The following is a 17,484-nucleotide window of genomic DNA, read 5'->3' as shown; positions in this document are numbered from 1 at the left end:
AAAGTGAATAGACTTTAAAAAACATTTTTTTAAACTGCAGGTGTGTTTTAGCTGTTACTACTAATCTCCCCTATGTAGTGGGTTGTTATTAGTTCCCTATAGCTCATCTGTAAACTGGGAGAGGATCCTTGTGAATAAAATAGTTTTATTATCACTTTTAAATTTTTTATTTATTTTTAAAAATGTTATTTGATTATTTATTTTGAGAGAGAGAGAGACACGGAGAACACAAGCAGGGGAAGGGGCAGAGACAGAGGGAGAGACAATCCCAAGCAGGCTCCGCGCTGTCAGCGAGAGCCTGACGTGGGGCTCGATCCCACAGACTGAGAGATCCTGACCTGAGCCAAAATCAAGAGTTGGGTGTCCAACTAACTGAGCCACTCAGGCGCCCCTAGTTTTTTAAACCAAATATTGTCACTTTGTTTTTTGTTTTGTGTGTGTGTGTGTGTGTAATTTCAAATTTTTATTTAAATTCCAGTTAGTTAACGTACATAAATAAAATAGTTTTAAAAAGTACCTAACGGGGTTGCCTGGGTGGCTCCGTCGGTTGGATGCCGACTCTTGATTTTGGCTCAGGTCATAATCTCGCAGTTGGTGGGCTCCAGACCCCGGGGCAGGCTCTGAGCTGACAGCTTGGAGTCTGCTTGGGATTCTCTGCCTCCCTCTCTCTGTGCCCCTCCCCCACTTCACGCTCTCTCCCTCTGTCTCTCTCAGGATAAATAAATAAGCTTAAAAAAAAAAAAAGTACCTAACACAGTGCCTGGCACATAGTAGGGCTAATTTTCTGGAATGGCAGTTTTCCTGCTGCCATTTTAAGAGGGCGATAGCGCCCTCTCTACTGAGGTCTAGGGCTTCGTTTGTCCCAGTGGAGAGACAAGTGCTTTGCGTTTCAAGTCTCAAGGGCAACGAAATGGCTCAAAATGTTGAAAGACAGAGGAACGAGCAACCCTACCCACCTGAGCAAAGGTAGTAACTAGCTCCTGAGACCGAGGGGATGGACCGGTGGCTGATTCTGTGAGAATTGAGCTCCAACTGACCCATGGTAGCAAGATTTCTGACTGGATGGAATGTGACTCCGGCTCCGGTGTTTAAATAGGGCTGGACTGTGGGGATTTGGTCCATAAGCATCTTAGTGGACAGCGTGAGGATCAGAGGCCTTTCTCCAAGTCTTAGGGATAATTCTGGAGAAGTTCCCTCTAATCTTGGCTGTTTGAGGAGGATGAAGGAATATGATGCTTCCTATCTCTTGGTGTCTTGGAGGAAATTTATAGTGATACATTGTATGTTTTATTTTCTCAATGGAGGGCAGGGATGTGCGTGACCTTCCTCTGTAAATCTCACAACCCTTTCATTAGTACTTTTCCATGTTGAATTGAATCATTAAATTTTAGAACCGGAAGGGCTCGTAGAAATTATCCCGAGTTCTGACAGTAATGAATTATTCTGAAGGCCAATGATACCATCCTATTTGATTCTTTTTGTCCTATGTGTCTAAAAGAAATCCTGAAGTCAGGAAGTTTCTTCTCTAAGGACTGGGCTTAGGCTGAAAGGTGGGCCCAGGTAAACATGTAATTTATCTTCAAAGAACATTTTCTTCTCCACAGCCCATTGTAGCCCACGGGCACTGACGTTCTTTTGGGAAAGACTAGGAGAACCACTGCTTTTGATGTGATTACAGCAGAAGGGTTGAGGGTCCACCAGATTGCACCAGCTTCCGGAAATCCTGCCTGCTAGACTGGAAAAGGCACGGCCCAAGACAGGTCTCTGGAGCAGGCCCATTAGTTAGCCAGCTGGAGAAGGACCAGAGCCTCTGCAGACAGAGTAGTGTTCTGACATGTAGACCTAGACAAGAATGGTTGTCAACCAGTCAACTCCAGCCTGCCCTGGGCTCATCTGTGACTTAGCTTTCCAATCTCTTCGGTGTCCATTCTTTTCCTTTCAATATCCACTCCATTTTCCCTGCACCCAAAGTTCTCACGCAATAGTTCCTTATGTGCCCCTTTGTTAAGGGGCGCCCTGGGTGGCTCAAGTCAGTTAAGTGTCCGACTCTTGATTTCGGCTCAGGTCATGATCTCATGGTTCATGAGTTCGAGCCCCACGTTGGGCTCTGTGCTGACAGCGTGGAGCCTGCTTGGGATTTCTCTCTCCCCCTGTCTCTCTCTGCCCCTCTCTGGCTCTCTCTCTCCCCTCTTCTCTCTCAAAAATACACAAACATAAAAAGAATTTGCTATGTTATGAACTGTTCTTATGAAAAAATGCTTATTCACATAAAATTTTGCTTACAATTCTAGCGGGTCCACTGACAATCCTGGATTCCTTTGTTGGATTCCTGCTTAAGAATACCCACCCTTGAGTAACGTACCTGATAGTGATTTAATGCATTACCTCTTCTGTTTCTCAGAAACACAACTGCTGTTCTATGAGGTAGACAGTCTGAGAGTGAGGATAGGGACTTGAGTTTGGGATGGGGTGAGGAAACGGGTCTGTGCTGTTGGTTGTTAGAGGAGGTAAGCGAATCTAAAAAACACTAGGACTTGGGGCGCCTGGGTGGCACAGTCAGTTAAGCGTCCAACTTCAGCCAGGTCATGATCTCACGGTCCGTGGGTTCGAGCCCGCGTCAGGCTCTGGGCTGATGGCTCAGAGCCTGGAGCCTGTTTCCGATTCTGTGTCTCCCTCTCTCTCTGCCCCTCCCCCGTTCATGCTCTGTCTCTCTCTGTCCCAAAATAAATAAATAAACGTTGAAAAAAAAAAATAAAAAACACTAGGACTTATTCTGCCTATCCCACAGTCTGAGCAGTATTGTTTCAGTTGCACTATTTTAACCTGTTTTCACATTAGAATTACTAATACTTAAAAAATATTAACGTGCATGCCCTGCTCACTGAAATTCTCCTTTTATTAATATGAAATGGATCCTAGGCATCAGTGTTTTAAAAATTTAAATGGCTTTATTGAAGTATAATTGATGTAAAATAAAATGCATAAATTTAAGTATATAGTTTGGTGAATTCTATGTATGAAACCCATGAACGTACCCATCATCCCCAAAGTTTTCCCTGAAATTACAGGCAAACATTTTCCTGAGGAAAGTAATGGCTTCATCACGTTATCCCAAAGGGGAGAAGAATCAAAGCCACAGCTGAAGACTGGCTCTTTGGGAACCCATTCATTCATTCAACATATTGTCAAAATCAGAACCCAGTTAACAATAATGGTGACGATTTGAGAAGTTAATGTACCAGATACTATGTGTCTATAGTATGTGTACTATGTGTACCAGATACTACAGGCACTTTATGTGTATTATCTCTGACCCATACAAAAATTCTGAAATGTAAATACATCATGTCAGTTTTACAGATAAGGGAACTAAGGCTCAGAATGAAGTGACTTGCCCGATGCCACATATTATGTAGGTGTTTGCAAAAGCGAGTGTTCGGTAGGAGATCTGCTACAGTGAACCTGTGCTTCAGCCTCTAGGCCATGATGCCTTTAGTAATACCAAGTTACCTAATTCTGCTCAGAACAAGTTAAGCTTGAAATACCAGGGCTGAACAGGAACCGAAAGAGTGAAGTCAAAGACATCTTTTTTTTTTTTTTTTTTACAATTCTCTTCTAACCAATGAGAAATCATTACAAAAGAGAAAGTACTGCCTTTAAAAGACGCAAGAGAGCACTGTGCCCTCAAGAGGTGTGGTAGGTTTTCTCAAGTTGTTATCTAACCACAAACCAACTGTCTATCATTACACTGCATTTTAGAGGACATCTATGATTGGTTGGCTAAGAGAGCAACATTTAAATTTAAAGACCAAAACAACCAGGGGTCATTTTCAGTGAGAAAGATAAAGCTTTGTTATTAGAGAAAACTCCAGCTGGAGTCTGAGATTAGGCATTAAAACCCTTACCATTACCTCACTAACTGGTGTACTACTATTAATTTCTTCATCAAGAAACCAGCCCCTATTTTAAGTAAAACCCACTGCAAAGATATGTTAAAAACCACGTGAAGGCTCTTTGTAAACTGCAAGGGATTACAAACAAGCTAGTAAATACAAATATTTATAGCTTAAGATTTAATTAAAAAATTAGTCTCAAAACAGAAAGCAAAATTTGCCTGTGTACAAAGGTTATGCCAGGAGAAGGTGGCAGAGTCAGAAGCAGCCACAAGTCCTGATGCCTAAGTCCCTACTTGCCGCTGGATCACATGTAGCGTTAATGTTTTCTGCCTCCAGTTTTTCCCTCTGCTGGTCTACTGGGCCACTAAGTGCACTGTATCCTCAGTACTTTGTTTATTCTGGAGAAGACATACACAATAAAACCTATAAAAGAAAAAAAGCGGGCCAGATGACTTTACAGAAAGGAAACCATGGTTTCAAGTTATGGATTGAAAAATGACTTCCTCTTGGTACATTTACTGTACTTCATTCTGAGTCTGGGATGCATCCTCAGCTTAAGGAGATAGAAAGATTAATGGAAAAAAAACATTTATTTCAGGCAATATAAGTTCTTCTGACAAATACAGCAAGATAGTAAGCATTAAAATTTTAGAGAACTTGAAATGCTGAAATTCCTATAATCCAATCATCTTTTCCTCAGTAATAGCTTCTATTACAGAAAGTTTCACTTAATAGATAAGGCTGAAAATGACATTGTTTCAAATTTTATACCCTCTATTTTATGTTCATGAAGTAAAGCACTACAGAACTATACAGAGCCACCAAATCAGCAATATAGAATTTCAGGGTTTTTTTTTGTTGTTGAAACTCACTTTATTTAAAAAAAAACAGTCATGAACAATAAATTACAATCATTTCCCCCTTTTATAAATTCTTCATAAAATATATTTGACAATTTTAAAAGAAAATTTCAAAAGTTGCTTTCATTTTTGAAGTGCTGATGACTTATTTTTTGACCATTTTGTCATGCTGGTGAATTATTTTGTAGCTGCTACAATAGTTTGATTGATAAACATTTTACAATTAAAAACAACAACAACAACAAAGAGGAAAAAACAGACCAGCAGAAAGAACTATTCAGTGTGCTATTTATCTGACACTTAACACTTACTTCATCATAATGACAAAGTATCCCTTAGCACCAAAAATCTACAGGAACCCCATCTTTCTAAGTGACATCTAGTGCAAAATAACATTCTAGGAACTAACTGTACAACCCCATATTTTAACTGGCCACAGCTGCCTATGAGCTTATTTGAAATATTTGGTCTTTTTTCAATTAAGACAAATTTCATAAAACACTATAAACCATGGCAAGAGACTCTGAGGAATAATAATTGTTTATTGAGTACCTATTATGGGCAAGGCACTGTGCACAAATTCTCGCTTTCGTTTTTCCTCTAGCAAATATCCAGGAATTTCCAAGTATCGCTAACCTTTTATTTCTTACTCCTGGCTGGAAAAGGCTTGTAGGGTTATATACCATTTTTAAACTGTCACTTTATCAACTGACCTTTAGTGCTGAGCTCACAGTAGGTACTTAATAAATACCTCCTGACCAAAAGAACAAATAGAGACAAAGAATTTACTATCATTTTGCTTGGTATCATAGGCTATTTTAGAATACAAGGACTGAGAAAATTCCAGAAGAAACCTCCTGATCACCTCATACCTTTGCTGCCAATGAAAGAAAGATTTCCACTTCACAGGTGAAATCTTTCAAAATAGGTAATTGTTAGCTATTTTAAATGAAGCAAGACCAAAACTATGTACTTAGGGAACCATGACTCTAAGCACATAGATATTTGAAGAGCAAATGAAGCACCGGCATGCCATCACCTGAATCATCATGAATCTCTGCTGAAGTGCCACCTTACTGGTGTGACACTAGAATACTTTTCACTTCCAATAACTCAATCCCCTTGGCCAGATCTGTGTTACAGTAATTTGGTGATCCAGAGGGTCAATGGTCATGAGGTTCCAGTGTATTTCCACCTCTAATTTCCAAAAAGCTTCTTGTATGTATTGGCTTGAAAGTGATGTTAAAAGTATATGATTTTTTTATTTTAAAAGGTTTATTAAAAAAAATAATAAAAGGCTTTAGTTCAATAAAGCCTTTCAGTCCAAATTTCAAACTTCCAGATCAAGTAACACATAGTTCAGAAATTTTACATACTCTAATTTTTTGTGCTTTTTCACCTTCTCTAGTCCCCAAATACACTTTAAGGAAAAAATTATGTTAGCAAAATTCCAAAAGTTGTAGAAGTTCAAAAAAACTGAGGAGACACATTGGGTGCCAACTATGCTTCAATTAAAAAAAAAAAACTCAAGAAAAAAAAAAAAGCGAGGAGACTATGCAAACTATTAACAATTTCAGTATTCTAATACTTTTTTTTTTTTTTTTACTTTGACCAAAGATTCTAGTGCTTTATAAAGACTAACCTAGATACAATGGTCTTAAAGTCTATCTAACCTTAAAGGCTAATATTCTGTTTTAGGAAAACTTTCCTTAGATTTTAATTATCTGCATGTATATAGGAAAACAAACTGGAGACAACCATACAGGGTTAAAAATCAAACTAACTTCAAGAGTAACAGTCTATTGGTTTTTTACATAGACCATACCAAGTGTGATTGTATAAAATCAATAATGTTTCTACTTGAAAGATATAATTGATGCCACAACATTTTATCCATTTGTCACACTGTATAGGTATCATCTCCCACTTTAGAAAAAGGTGATCAACATTTAACACAACCATATCACTATCATTACTGTGTCAAATTAGACAAGAGAAAATAGCATTAGTGCTAAAATGAAAGGAATTCCAGTGATTACACAAGAGACCATATCAGGGCAGGCGATGTGAGGGTAGATTTCTTTTGATCTCTTCAACTTTATGCTGAGGCTTAGACAAAGTCTTGAAATCAAAAATTAATATATCAAGTAGGGCAGTTCATATATAGCAAAGTTTTCAGAAACAGAGGAATCCTGTGTTCAGATTTATATCAGATTGCAGATGCTCAAGTGCAGACATGTTCCAGTGCAGTGGTTTAATTGGTTAATTGAATGCTTGGTTACTTAAAGAAGGTGATTGAATCAAGGTCCTTGCCAACCTGCTACCACATGATTGCATGGCTAATTCAACTCCTGCAGCTATAGGGCACTGGAGAGCTCAAACATACTTCAGCAGCTTTGGATCACTTAATTTTACGTTTAGATTATTTTAGACCCTCCAAAATGATGCCTTAAAAAAAAGCTGTATAATATTACAAAAATAAGAAATGTGGTATGATTTCATTAGAGGGAAGGACAGGGTAGGAAGATGAGGGAAGGTTCTTTTATTTTTCATCACTGATTTCACCAGCAAATCTCAAAAACCCAAACCTACATCAAATAATTTAAACAGAAGTGGCATTTTTGTCATATGGAATGCAAAATGCACACATTCACATACTTACATATACATAAATATATACATATATGTTTCCTTTACAAAGCTTCAAAGGTTGCATTACCAGCATGCAAACCTCTTCTTCCATGGAAATTCCTAATACTGACAAGGAATGTCTAAAATACTTAGAGACTTATTTCCAGAAAACTGGACTTTCTTCTCCTCTTGGCTCTTAGATAATTTTCCTGCCAAACTTCCAATGATCATTTTAAAAAATGTACACCCACATTGGTAATACACACTTAAAACATACTAACAAAATGGCCAGCTTGGACTTAAGAAAAATGAAAAAAAAACACCCCACAATAAAATCTAAACCCTTAGAAGGTGGAGTTTAGCTTTTTATATTCTTTTTCAGCCACATTATGTTGTTGCATCACTGTGAAAACATAAGCAGCATACCATCCGAGATATTTGCAAACAATGTATGTGTCACGTTTCCCAGCTGCTATCTTTAAATGCAATTTGTACTAATCTGAGTTCTAGTTCAAAAGCATCTGGGCGATCCTGAGGGTTTGCAGCCAGCATTTCCTTAATCAGTTGTTTCATTCGCCCATTCATAGACTTTTTCTTCACAGGAATGAGAAGTTCCATTTTGGGATTTTCCAGAAGCGCCTCTCCAACGGGCACAATCTCAGTTCCTTGTTTTACATAACTCCCTAAGAGTTCCTTCTTTGTCTCTGTGTCTATGAATGTGATCCTTTCCAGCATTGCCCAGATGATAATCCCCAGAGCAAAGATGTCAGCTTTTGCTGTGTAATGTCCCTCCCACACTTCAGGTGCCATGTAGAAATCTGTTCCACACGCTGTGGAAAGGAAACACTTGTTTACACTGACAGGTTCTTCTGGGTTCTGCCCAGAGGCTGAACAAACTTTACTGAGACCAAAATCGGCCACTTTCAGTGTGGGTTCCAAGTCACTGGTATCCAACCTGCTTTGAGAAATCAGGATGTTATCAGGCTTAAGATCTCGGTGGATGATCTGGTTTTTATGCAAGAAAGCCAGAGCACTGCTCAGCTGAAGCATAAAGCTGGTGTTAGTTTTACGATTGGGTTTCCTGGACAACAGATACTCATTCATATCTCCGCCGTCGCAAAAATCCATCACAAACCACAAGTAATAGGCGCTTCTGGGATCAAAGGCAATTTCTCCTTTTAATGAAGTCTCTACAAGCTATAAGAGGGAAAAAATAAATGGATTACAATCATCTGCACAGTTTATAAAATTCAGCTATAGGGGCACCTGGGTGGCTCAGTCGGTTAAGGGTCCAACTTCAACTCAGGTCATGATCTCATAGTTTGTGGGTTCGGGCCCTGCGTCGGGCTCTTTGCTGACAACTCAGAGCCTGGAGCCTGCTTTGGATTCTGTGTCCCCTCTCCCTCTGTTCTCCCTGCTCACGCTCTCTCTCAAAAATAAATAAAAAACATTAAAAAATTTAAAATTCAGCTATAGAAAATAAGTGACTGGTTAAGTGAGACTCCCAATTTTAAGTGGAAATTCTGTGAAAGTTTTATTTGGTCAGTGCTTTTATATGTGCATTTTATTTTAAACTTCAATAAAATGGCTTGGGGTGCCTGGGTGGCTCAGTCGGTTAAGCATCTGACTTCGGCTCAGGTCATGATCTCATGGTGGGTGAGTTGGAGCTCCGCATCAGACCCTGTTCTGACAGCTCAGAGCCTGGAGCCTGCTTCCAGATTCTGTGTCTCCCTCTCTCTCTGCCCCTTCCCTGCTCATGCTGTCTCTCAAAAAAATAAACATTAAAAAAAAATTTTTTTTCAAAATTAAATAGCTTTAAGGGTGCCTAGCTGGCTTAGTTGGTAGAACATAGGACTCCTTATCTTAGGGTCATGAGTTCAAGCCCCACATTGGGTATAGAACTTACAATCAATCAATCAATCACTCAATCAATAGCTTTATTTTGAAAAGTGTCCAACTGGCTATACATTTTGTGTGTGTGTTAATGGAGCTGAACTCTACCCACCTAGCTAATAGCTTCATGAAAAGTCAAAGTTTTTGGGGCGCCTGGGTGGCTCAGTTGGTTGAGCAACCAACTTTGGCTCTGGCCATGATCTCATGGTTCATGAGTTTGAGCCCCGTGTCGGGCTCTGTGCTGACAGCTCAGAGCCTGGAGCCTGCATCGGATTCTGTGTCTCCCTCTCTCTCTGCCCCTCCCCCACTCATGCTCTGTCTCAGAAATAAATAAACATTAAAAAAAAAAAAGTCAAAGTTTCAGCAGCCAGATCTGGGAGACTGCCAGCTGGGATATAAACATCCATTAGGAATTTCTATTCAATTAAATGGCCTGAAATAACTTTCTTGTTCACTGGACATACACTATCAAATAATCTGTGATATTAAGAGAAAAATGATCAAGGAACACTAGTTGTTACAGAAATAAAGCCTTCCTGTAGCCACTGATAAAAATAAAGACTGACATTATTGCTTCATAAACTTCTACAGACAGAACGCAAATACAATGGCAATCACTGGAGGCTTCTAAAACCAATTTATAAAAAACATTTACATTTTGAAATAAAAATTCAAATCTGAGTTTGTAGATTTCTTTTATACAAGCTGAAAACCTAGAACAAATTGCTATTTCATTTGTTATGATTATCTAACTATAACTCTATTACCTTAAATTCAAGAATATTAACTACTTCACTGAATATGAATTGTCATTCTAAAATATAGATACAGTGCTTTGAAAGCATTTGTCCCATAGTGTCCTTTTCAAACCCACTGAATAGAAGCTCAGTAGGGAAGATGAAGAGTTGTTAAAGAATGAATGAACTGGGGGGGCACCTGGGTGGCTCAGTCGGTTGAGCCTCCGACTTTGGCTCAGGTCATGATCTCATGGCCTGTGAGTTCGAGCCCCGCGTTGGGCTCTGTGCTGACAGCTCAGAGCCTGGAGCTTGCTTCAGATTCTGTCTCCCTCTCTCTCTGCCCCTAACCCACTTGCATTCGGTCTCTCTCTCAAAAATAAGTAAATATTAAAAAAAAATTTAAAAGAATGAATGAACTGCTAATTTTATGTTTAAGTCCACTAGTACATCCTCTTGTCATTTTGGAGGGCAGAAGCAAAGAGCACCTTTTCATGCCATCTCCCCCAATGGCAAACAGCTGTAATTGCAACTGTCTGCAGATGTCTTTGGCATGCATTTTCTTTGTTGTATGTGTTTGCCAGTGAGCCAGAACAGTCTAGAAAGGTACAGATCACACAATTATTTACCAAGTGCACTATTACTAAATATGCTGAGATTAAAGACCAGCGTCATCACTCCTTCATTTCCTCTCTTCTGTCTTTACTCTCAAAATCAAACTTCCTAAATAGCTTTGAGCAATGCAGAGTCCTAAACCATTCAAAGAATGGTTTAGAATAAGGCCAGATAAGTAAATATTTTAGGCTTGATAAGCCACATAAGGTCTCTGTTTCATATTCTTTTTCATTTTTTTCTTTTTCTTAAAAACTCTTTAAAAATGTAAAAACTGGGGGCACCTGGGTGGCTCAGTCAGTTAAGTGTCTGACTTTGGCTCAGGTCATGATCTCATGGTTTGTGAGTTCAAGCCTTGCACCAGGCTCTCTGGGCTCTCTGCTGACAGCGAGGAGCTTCTTTGTCCCCCTCTCACTCTGCCCCTCCTCCCACACTCTTTCTTTCAAAAATAAATAAACATTTAAAAAAAATGCTAAAAATTAGGTGTGCCTGGTGGCTCCGTCCATTAAGTGCCTGACTTGATTTCAGCTCAGATCATGATCTCACAGTTCGTGGGACTGAGACCCACGTGAGGCTCTGCGCTGGCAGAGCGGAGCCTGCTTGGGATTCTGTCTCCCTAGCTCTCTGCACTTCCCCTGCTCACATTCTTTCTCTCTCTCAAAATGAATAAACAAACTTAAAAAAAAAAAAAGTAAAAACTATTTTTAGCATCTGGGCCATATAAAAACTAGCTGAGGGCTATAGTTTGAGGGTCACTGGTTGAGAGCTATAGAAGTACAGTGCCCAATCTGCTTATTTCCACGTGTAGAGGATGTCATCAGCCATAGGTTCTCTTGGCTCAAGTCCTTCAATAGCTTCCCTGATCTCTTTGGATACAATCTAAGCTCTTTAACATGGGCTAGGGATCCTCTAACCTTGCTGATATTTCCAGTCTCATCTAAAACAACTCTCCCAGTATAGTATAGCCTTATTATCTTCTTTCACTTCTTAGAATGTTTTGTACTTTTTGCTTTAAGATATTTGTACGTACAGTTCTTTCTGGCTGTGAAGTTTTCTCACTCACTCACCTGGCTAACTCCTCTTTATCTTTCACGTTTCCACTGTTTCAGTTGAAACAGTTCCTGTGTGTGTGTATGTATGTATGTATATATATTTGAGAGACAGTGGGGGAGGGGCAGAGAGAGAAGGAGAGAGAGAGAATCCCAAGCAGGCGCCACACTGTCAGTGTAAAGCCTGACGTGTGACTCGAACCCACAAACCATGAGATAAGACCTGAGCTGAAGTCGGAGGCTTAACCAACTGAACCACCCAGGTATCCCTCAGTTGAAAGTTCATAATTCCTGAACCCCAGAATTATGTCAGGTTCTCTATCATATGCTCCTATATCATCCTGTACCTCTCATTCACGACACTTATTATAAATTATACAGACTGGCCACTAAGTTCCTATGGTGAGACTACATCCTCTGTTAATTATTTGTTTTACATTTTCTTCTAGATAAGGTTTTTAGCTATTAGGAACTGGTTTAATCTTTTAGAACAAGGAAAATACTTAGGAAAAACACAGAGAAAAACAAAAATTCATGTAAAGAATGGAGAAAGCCAGGGATAGGGACTCTGTGGTCACATTATATATTTAATTGTTTTTATCAGACGTAAATTTAGAGAAGGTATTTGCTAAATGTGTTGATCAATGTCTGGTGAACTAAATAAATCCATAGAAAAGACAATTTTAACAATGACCTACTATTGAGTACTTCCTATGTGCCAAATATTATACCTGCATCATCTCTAATTTTGACAACTCCCATGGAAGGTAAAAATTATTTCTATTTTACGTCTGAAGATACAGATGCTAGGAAGACATGAGCTATTTAGCCAAGGTCATACAGCTAGCAAAAGTGCTATAAGTCGAACACAGGTCTACCAAGCTTTCAAAGATGTAAGAGTACAAATAAAAAGGTGCTTTAGATTAAAAAAAAAAAAACACACTGAATCAAGTCTGGAAGTACTTTACATCTTAAAGCCTTGAAAGACCACCTAATGCCTAGTTACTATGAAGGTTGCTTGATCTGGATCAAGGATACCATCAGCAATAAGTCATTTATTTAAACGTCTTTGTATCTGTAGTCCAAGAGAGATTATATATCTTGGTCTCCAAAATTCAATGCAAAGTTCAGCAAGGTCCTATTCACTTTTAAGAGGGAATGTGGTGAGACTGTTTCTAATATTTCCTATCAGTGCAATGGACATAATAAGCACTTTTAGAAATGTAAATAATAAATCAAATAGAGGCTAAATAGTTGGGCTTTATAGTCACTGCCTTAAGAGGTTTCATGGCAGAGCATGCTAAACTATGATATAAATTAGGTTCTCAAGATTGATATTTGTTTACCATATGATGAAACCTGCAGGTTTCTAATTACACAGATTAATGTGTTTGTCTTCCTTCTTGTTCCTAGTCCAAAAGCTTTTGTTATTTTAAAATCATACTTCTGTACCCTGATGGTAAATTCTGAATTTAGACATACTCATAGAAAGTTATTTCTTTTTCCAAGAATGACTGGACTTAAGAAATTTTCGTTGGGCCTTTAACTACCTATGTTTTAAATACCTTTTCTATGCAGCAAGTATAGGCCTCCTAGAGATTTTGATCTATGTCAGAAGCCAACCTAAAAAAATCTAGCAAATCTTTTCTGTTTTCCTATGTTAATGCTTTCTCCAGGTCTACAAAAAAAGTAATTTGGAGGCAAGAGTAATTTGGAAGTTAAGGGAACACAAGTTTTAGCAGTCAGATAGTCTCCTATATTCAGCTTCCAATTCTGTCACTTGCTAGATAGGCGACTTTAATAAATTCATTATTTATTCTAAGCCTCAGTTTCTTCATTTGTAATGATGATGATAATAATACCACCTTCACAAGACTGTTCTGAGCAACTGCCTTTAAAGCACTTAGCACAGAGCACAGAACTGAGTAGGAACCCAAACGTTAGCTATTAGCACTATTAATAACATTCAAGTGCTATGCCACATACCTCATGAAAATTAACTGGAGTTGCATAGTTAAGAAACCACGTAACCCTCTAAAACAGCAGAGGCTTTTGTTCAAACTACTGATTTATAAAGAAATGCCCAATTATCTATATGGGTACTGCTATTGATTGTGGAGTTTTCATTTCTTCTGTCTTCAGTTCCCCAAAAGATTGATTTCAAATAAATGAATTTATTAGACTCTGATCTCAATCACTTCTCTAGTTCCTACATTGCCCCATTCCCATGCAGATTGGCAAGTATCATGGCATAACAGGTGGCTTATGTTATTTTTAGGTATTTGCATCATAGGTTTAAATAAAACCTTGTTTTAAAGCAAACATCTACTCAGTTCTTGGCAGACCCCTATCTACTCCTAACTATATAAACACCTGCATTTAAAAGTACAAGTTTATCTGACGCTTTTATTTCTCTTTTTGCTGACCAATGCTATGTTCAAGTAACTTCTATTTCCCATTCAACCACACATACCTGTAAATAAAGGGAAGAATTAGAGCCATGGGACATTTTTTGCACCATCCCATCTTTTTGTAAGATGCATTCCTCCAAGTGAATCACATTTGGATGTTGGCTCTTGATACTGCTTAGGGCCCAGAACTCACGCAGGGCTAATTCAACATTTTCAGGTGCATGGCATCGAATCTTCTTCACTGCCACCCGTGCAGAGGTCTTTCTGATGACTGCTTCATACACAACACCGTAACTGCCTCGGCCTACCTCCCGTATTAGATCGTACTTTGGCTGGCTACTCACCATCTTCAAGGTCAAAGTTTCTGGAAAAATCAACAAAGTTTGCTCTGTTGAAATTAAGTATACTTACTGGCTTATATACCTTCTTATGTATGATTTAGTTATCTGTTTCACTGTTTGTACTGCTTGAAGGGTAACTGTTATAACTTAGGCAAATCTAAATATTTTAATAATAATAATAATAATAATAATAATAATAAATCAGCTAACACTTAGGTAGTACTTACCATGTATCAGGAACTGTTCCAAGCACTTTATAATATTAAATTCATTTAATCCTCACAACAATATTTTGAAGCAGACACTATTATGGTCATTTTATAGATGAGAAAACTAAAGCACAGTTTAAGCAACATGTCTAAGGTCAAACAGCTACCAACTGGTGGACCTGGGATTTGAAACCAGGTCATCTGGCTCTGACCTTCATAACCGTAACCACTACGTTATATTGCCTCTTACACAAACTGCTTCAAAATATTACTGTTAAAAACAAACCAAAAAATTTGTTTTTTCTTGATCAGTAAGTAAAAATGATAAACAATACTCCAGCTTCTCCTTAAAGCTGACACACACACACAAGTTCACAAAAATGTCAACACAAAAACAAAAAACCCCCACAGTTAGAAATACAAACACCTGGCTTGGGCTTAAGGACTGAAAGTGAACCACATTACATATAGAACTGAAAATGTGTAGTTGTTCTTTTTTTTTTTTTTTTTAGTAAACTGTCAAACTGTATATGTCCTTAATTTAATTTTATGTTACTTCCTCATTTCTTGCAAAATAAATGAAAAGAAAGTTTGTGGAGAAAAATGGTCTTTTAAAAATAAAGCAAGCGCCTGGGTGGCTGAATAGGTTGAGCAACAGATTCTTGACTTTGGCTCAGGTCATGATCCCAGAATCCTGGGATTGAGCCCTGCATCTGGCTCTGCGCTGAACATGCATCCTACTAAAGATTCTCTTTCTCTTTCTCTCTCTCTCCCTCCCTCCCTCCCTCCCTCCCTCTGCCCCTTTTCCACCCAAGCTCTCGCTCTCTCAAAATAAATAAACTTAACAAAATAAAATAAAACAAGCTACTTAGAATATGGTTACCTTTCTGTTGTTGAGTTTGACAACAGCTATTTAGATCTAGACCATTTTTGCCACCAAAACCTTCTCCTCCATATGAAGGGGCTCTCTGGCAGAGATCTTTCAACTTGAAAAATCATTTAAAGGCAGAAGCAAAGGCCCTACCCAGAAATGCTCGAGAGTTGTATCAAGAAAGTCGAAAGCATGCCACCTCATTCTCCAAAAAATGTTGAGATTCTCATGAGCTTCGGGAACAAATCTCATTTGCAGCTGGCCACGATGCGCAAAAGATCGTGCAATCTTCATAGCGGGCAGTTTGGGGGGTACAAGAAGCTACTGACTCTTGACCCTGAAAAACTGGGTCCAGCTACTCTAAGTCCATAGGGAAGATTTAATAAAGAAAATGAAAGCTTCTGAGATTACTTCTTCGTCCCACTTCCTCTAACTGGAACCCCCCCCCCCCCCCACCCGCTTCAAATTCCTATTGCATTTCCTAGTGTCTGATTTCCTGCCACGGAATCCGTGCCCCAGGTCCACAGCAGCCTTTCTTTCCCGCTCTCCGTGGATCGCCCATTACTATCCGTGTCAAAGTGGCTCGTGGCCTGCAGGCTGGCCCGTACCCCCACACGAAAGGGCACCCCAATAAGCGGGAGGGAGGGCGTGTACGAAATCCCTGAATGCGAACCTGAGCGGCCGGCCGGCCCTTCCCGGACCCTCGCGCCGGCCCTGCTAGCCCAGCGCCGGGCCGCCGGCCGGCCCGGCCCCACACCTGCCGGGTCCGGGAAGGGCCAGCCCTGGGCAGAGGTGTTGCCCGACGCGGCGGCTCAGCGCCCCGCTCATTGGCCGAGGATCAGGCCCTCCCCCTCCTCGGCGGCGTCCTGACCAAACCCGGAGGGGATCCTCCCGAGGCCCTTCACCCCGAGGAGCCAGTCCTGCAGCTGCCCTGACTCCTGGGGCTGGCGGCTGAGGCCCAGAGCCTGGGCAGGAGGCCAGGGGCAGAAAGGGAGGCCGCAGCCGGGGCCGGTGGCCTGAGGAGTGCGGGCCGGAGGCCTTCCCTAGGAGGACTCCGCTGACAGGTCTGTGACAGGCCTCCCGGGGAGGGAGGCGCATGCAGGGCCCTCGGATCTGCAGCAGGGCCTCTCTGCCAGGCCTTAAGGGCCAGATTTACCTCAGGGTAGCCGCCGCCGCTTCTCCCTCTCACGGGCTCTGCAGGCCGCCATTATCGGGCAGCTCGCGCCTCAGCCGCGGCGGCCTCCAGTCAGAGACCGGCGCGCGCCCCCGTGGTGCGCGCGGACACACCCCCTTACGCCGTGCGGCCCCGCCCCCCTCCGGCTTTCCGTAGCGCGAGCCGGGACGCCGAGCGCCATCCTTATTGGGCGCGCGCCCCGCGCTCCGCCGTCCTCCTCCCTCTCCCGAGGCTTTCAGGAGCCGGGAGTCGCCGAAGGTGTGCGCGCCCCGGAACGCACCACTAGTGCCCCTCCCCGCAGGGGTGGCCGGGTCCGGGAACGCGGAGGCCGCTGCACGCCGGGACTCGGTATCCGTAAAGCCGCAGCGGGCGCGCACGGCCCGCGGCCCCTGGGATGGTCTGCGGCAGCAGGTCCGGGCCTGGGGGTGCGCGCGCCCGGCGCGGCCTCCCCGCTCCCTCCCCGCCCCCCTTCCCACCTACCGAGCTGCGGGCAGGTGTGCGGGGGTCGCTGGGGCGGAACGCCTGGTGCATCTTCTTCGGCTCGGGCCTGGGGTGCCTGCGGGACGCGGAGCTCTTCGGCGGGCCCGCGGGGAGGCGCGGCCCGAGCTGGGAGGCCTGGCGTCCGCCCCGCCGGGAGGGAGGCTGCACCTTTTGTCAGAGTCACTGAGCCATGTTTGCGGACGGTGCAGTTGCCCAGGCGGCGGCGGCGCGGGACTGGGTGCGATCATCTGGGAGGACGCCGTCCCCTGCCCCGCCGGCGCGGTGGTATCTCCCTTAAAGAACCCGGCGCCTCATTGTTCCCG

At 41.6% G+C, this 17,484-nt stretch overlaps 1 protein-coding gene across 3 annotated transcripts; it reads right to left on the bottom strand.

Moving 5' to 3' along the window:
- Nucleotides 1–4,467: 4,467 nt before the first annotated feature.
- On the bottom strand, nt 4,468–17,267 carry PDIK1L (PDLIM1 interacting kinase 1 like). Of its 3 annotated transcripts, none has more exons than XM_043574126.1 (3): nt 17,162–17,267; nt 14,149–14,450; nt 4,468–8,584 (listed from the first exon to the last, which is right to left on the bottom strand). In XM_043574126.1, the coding sequence occupies exons 2-3, from the start codon at nt 14,431–14,433 to the stop codon at nt 7,844–7,846; spliced, it is 1,026 nt and encodes a 341-aa protein (XP_043430061.1). In that variant the 5' UTR covers nt 14,434–14,450; nt 17,162–17,267; the 3' UTR covers nt 4,468–7,843. The 3 variants fall into 3 exon arrangements, with proteins under 3 accessions (XP_043430061.1, XP_043430059.1, XP_043430060.1); XM_043574124.1 differs by lacking the exon at nt 17,162–17,267 and adding an exon at nt 16,664–16,776; XM_043574125.1 differs by lacking the exon at nt 17,162–17,267 and adding an exon at nt 15,661–16,208.
- Between the last annotated feature and the right edge of the window lie 217 nt (nt 17,268–17,484).

The sequence above is a fragment of the Prionailurus bengalensis genome, chromosome C1 (genome assembly GCF_016509475.1).
Source record: "Prionailurus bengalensis isolate Pbe53 chromosome C1, Fcat_Pben_1.1_paternal_pri, whole genome shotgun sequence".
In the NCBI taxonomy this organism is placed as follows: Eukaryota; Metazoa; Chordata; class Mammalia; order Carnivora; family Felidae; genus Prionailurus; species Prionailurus bengalensis.
Note: the sequence above shows the minus strand (reverse complement) of the source record. Positions and strands in the feature narration are given on the sequence as shown.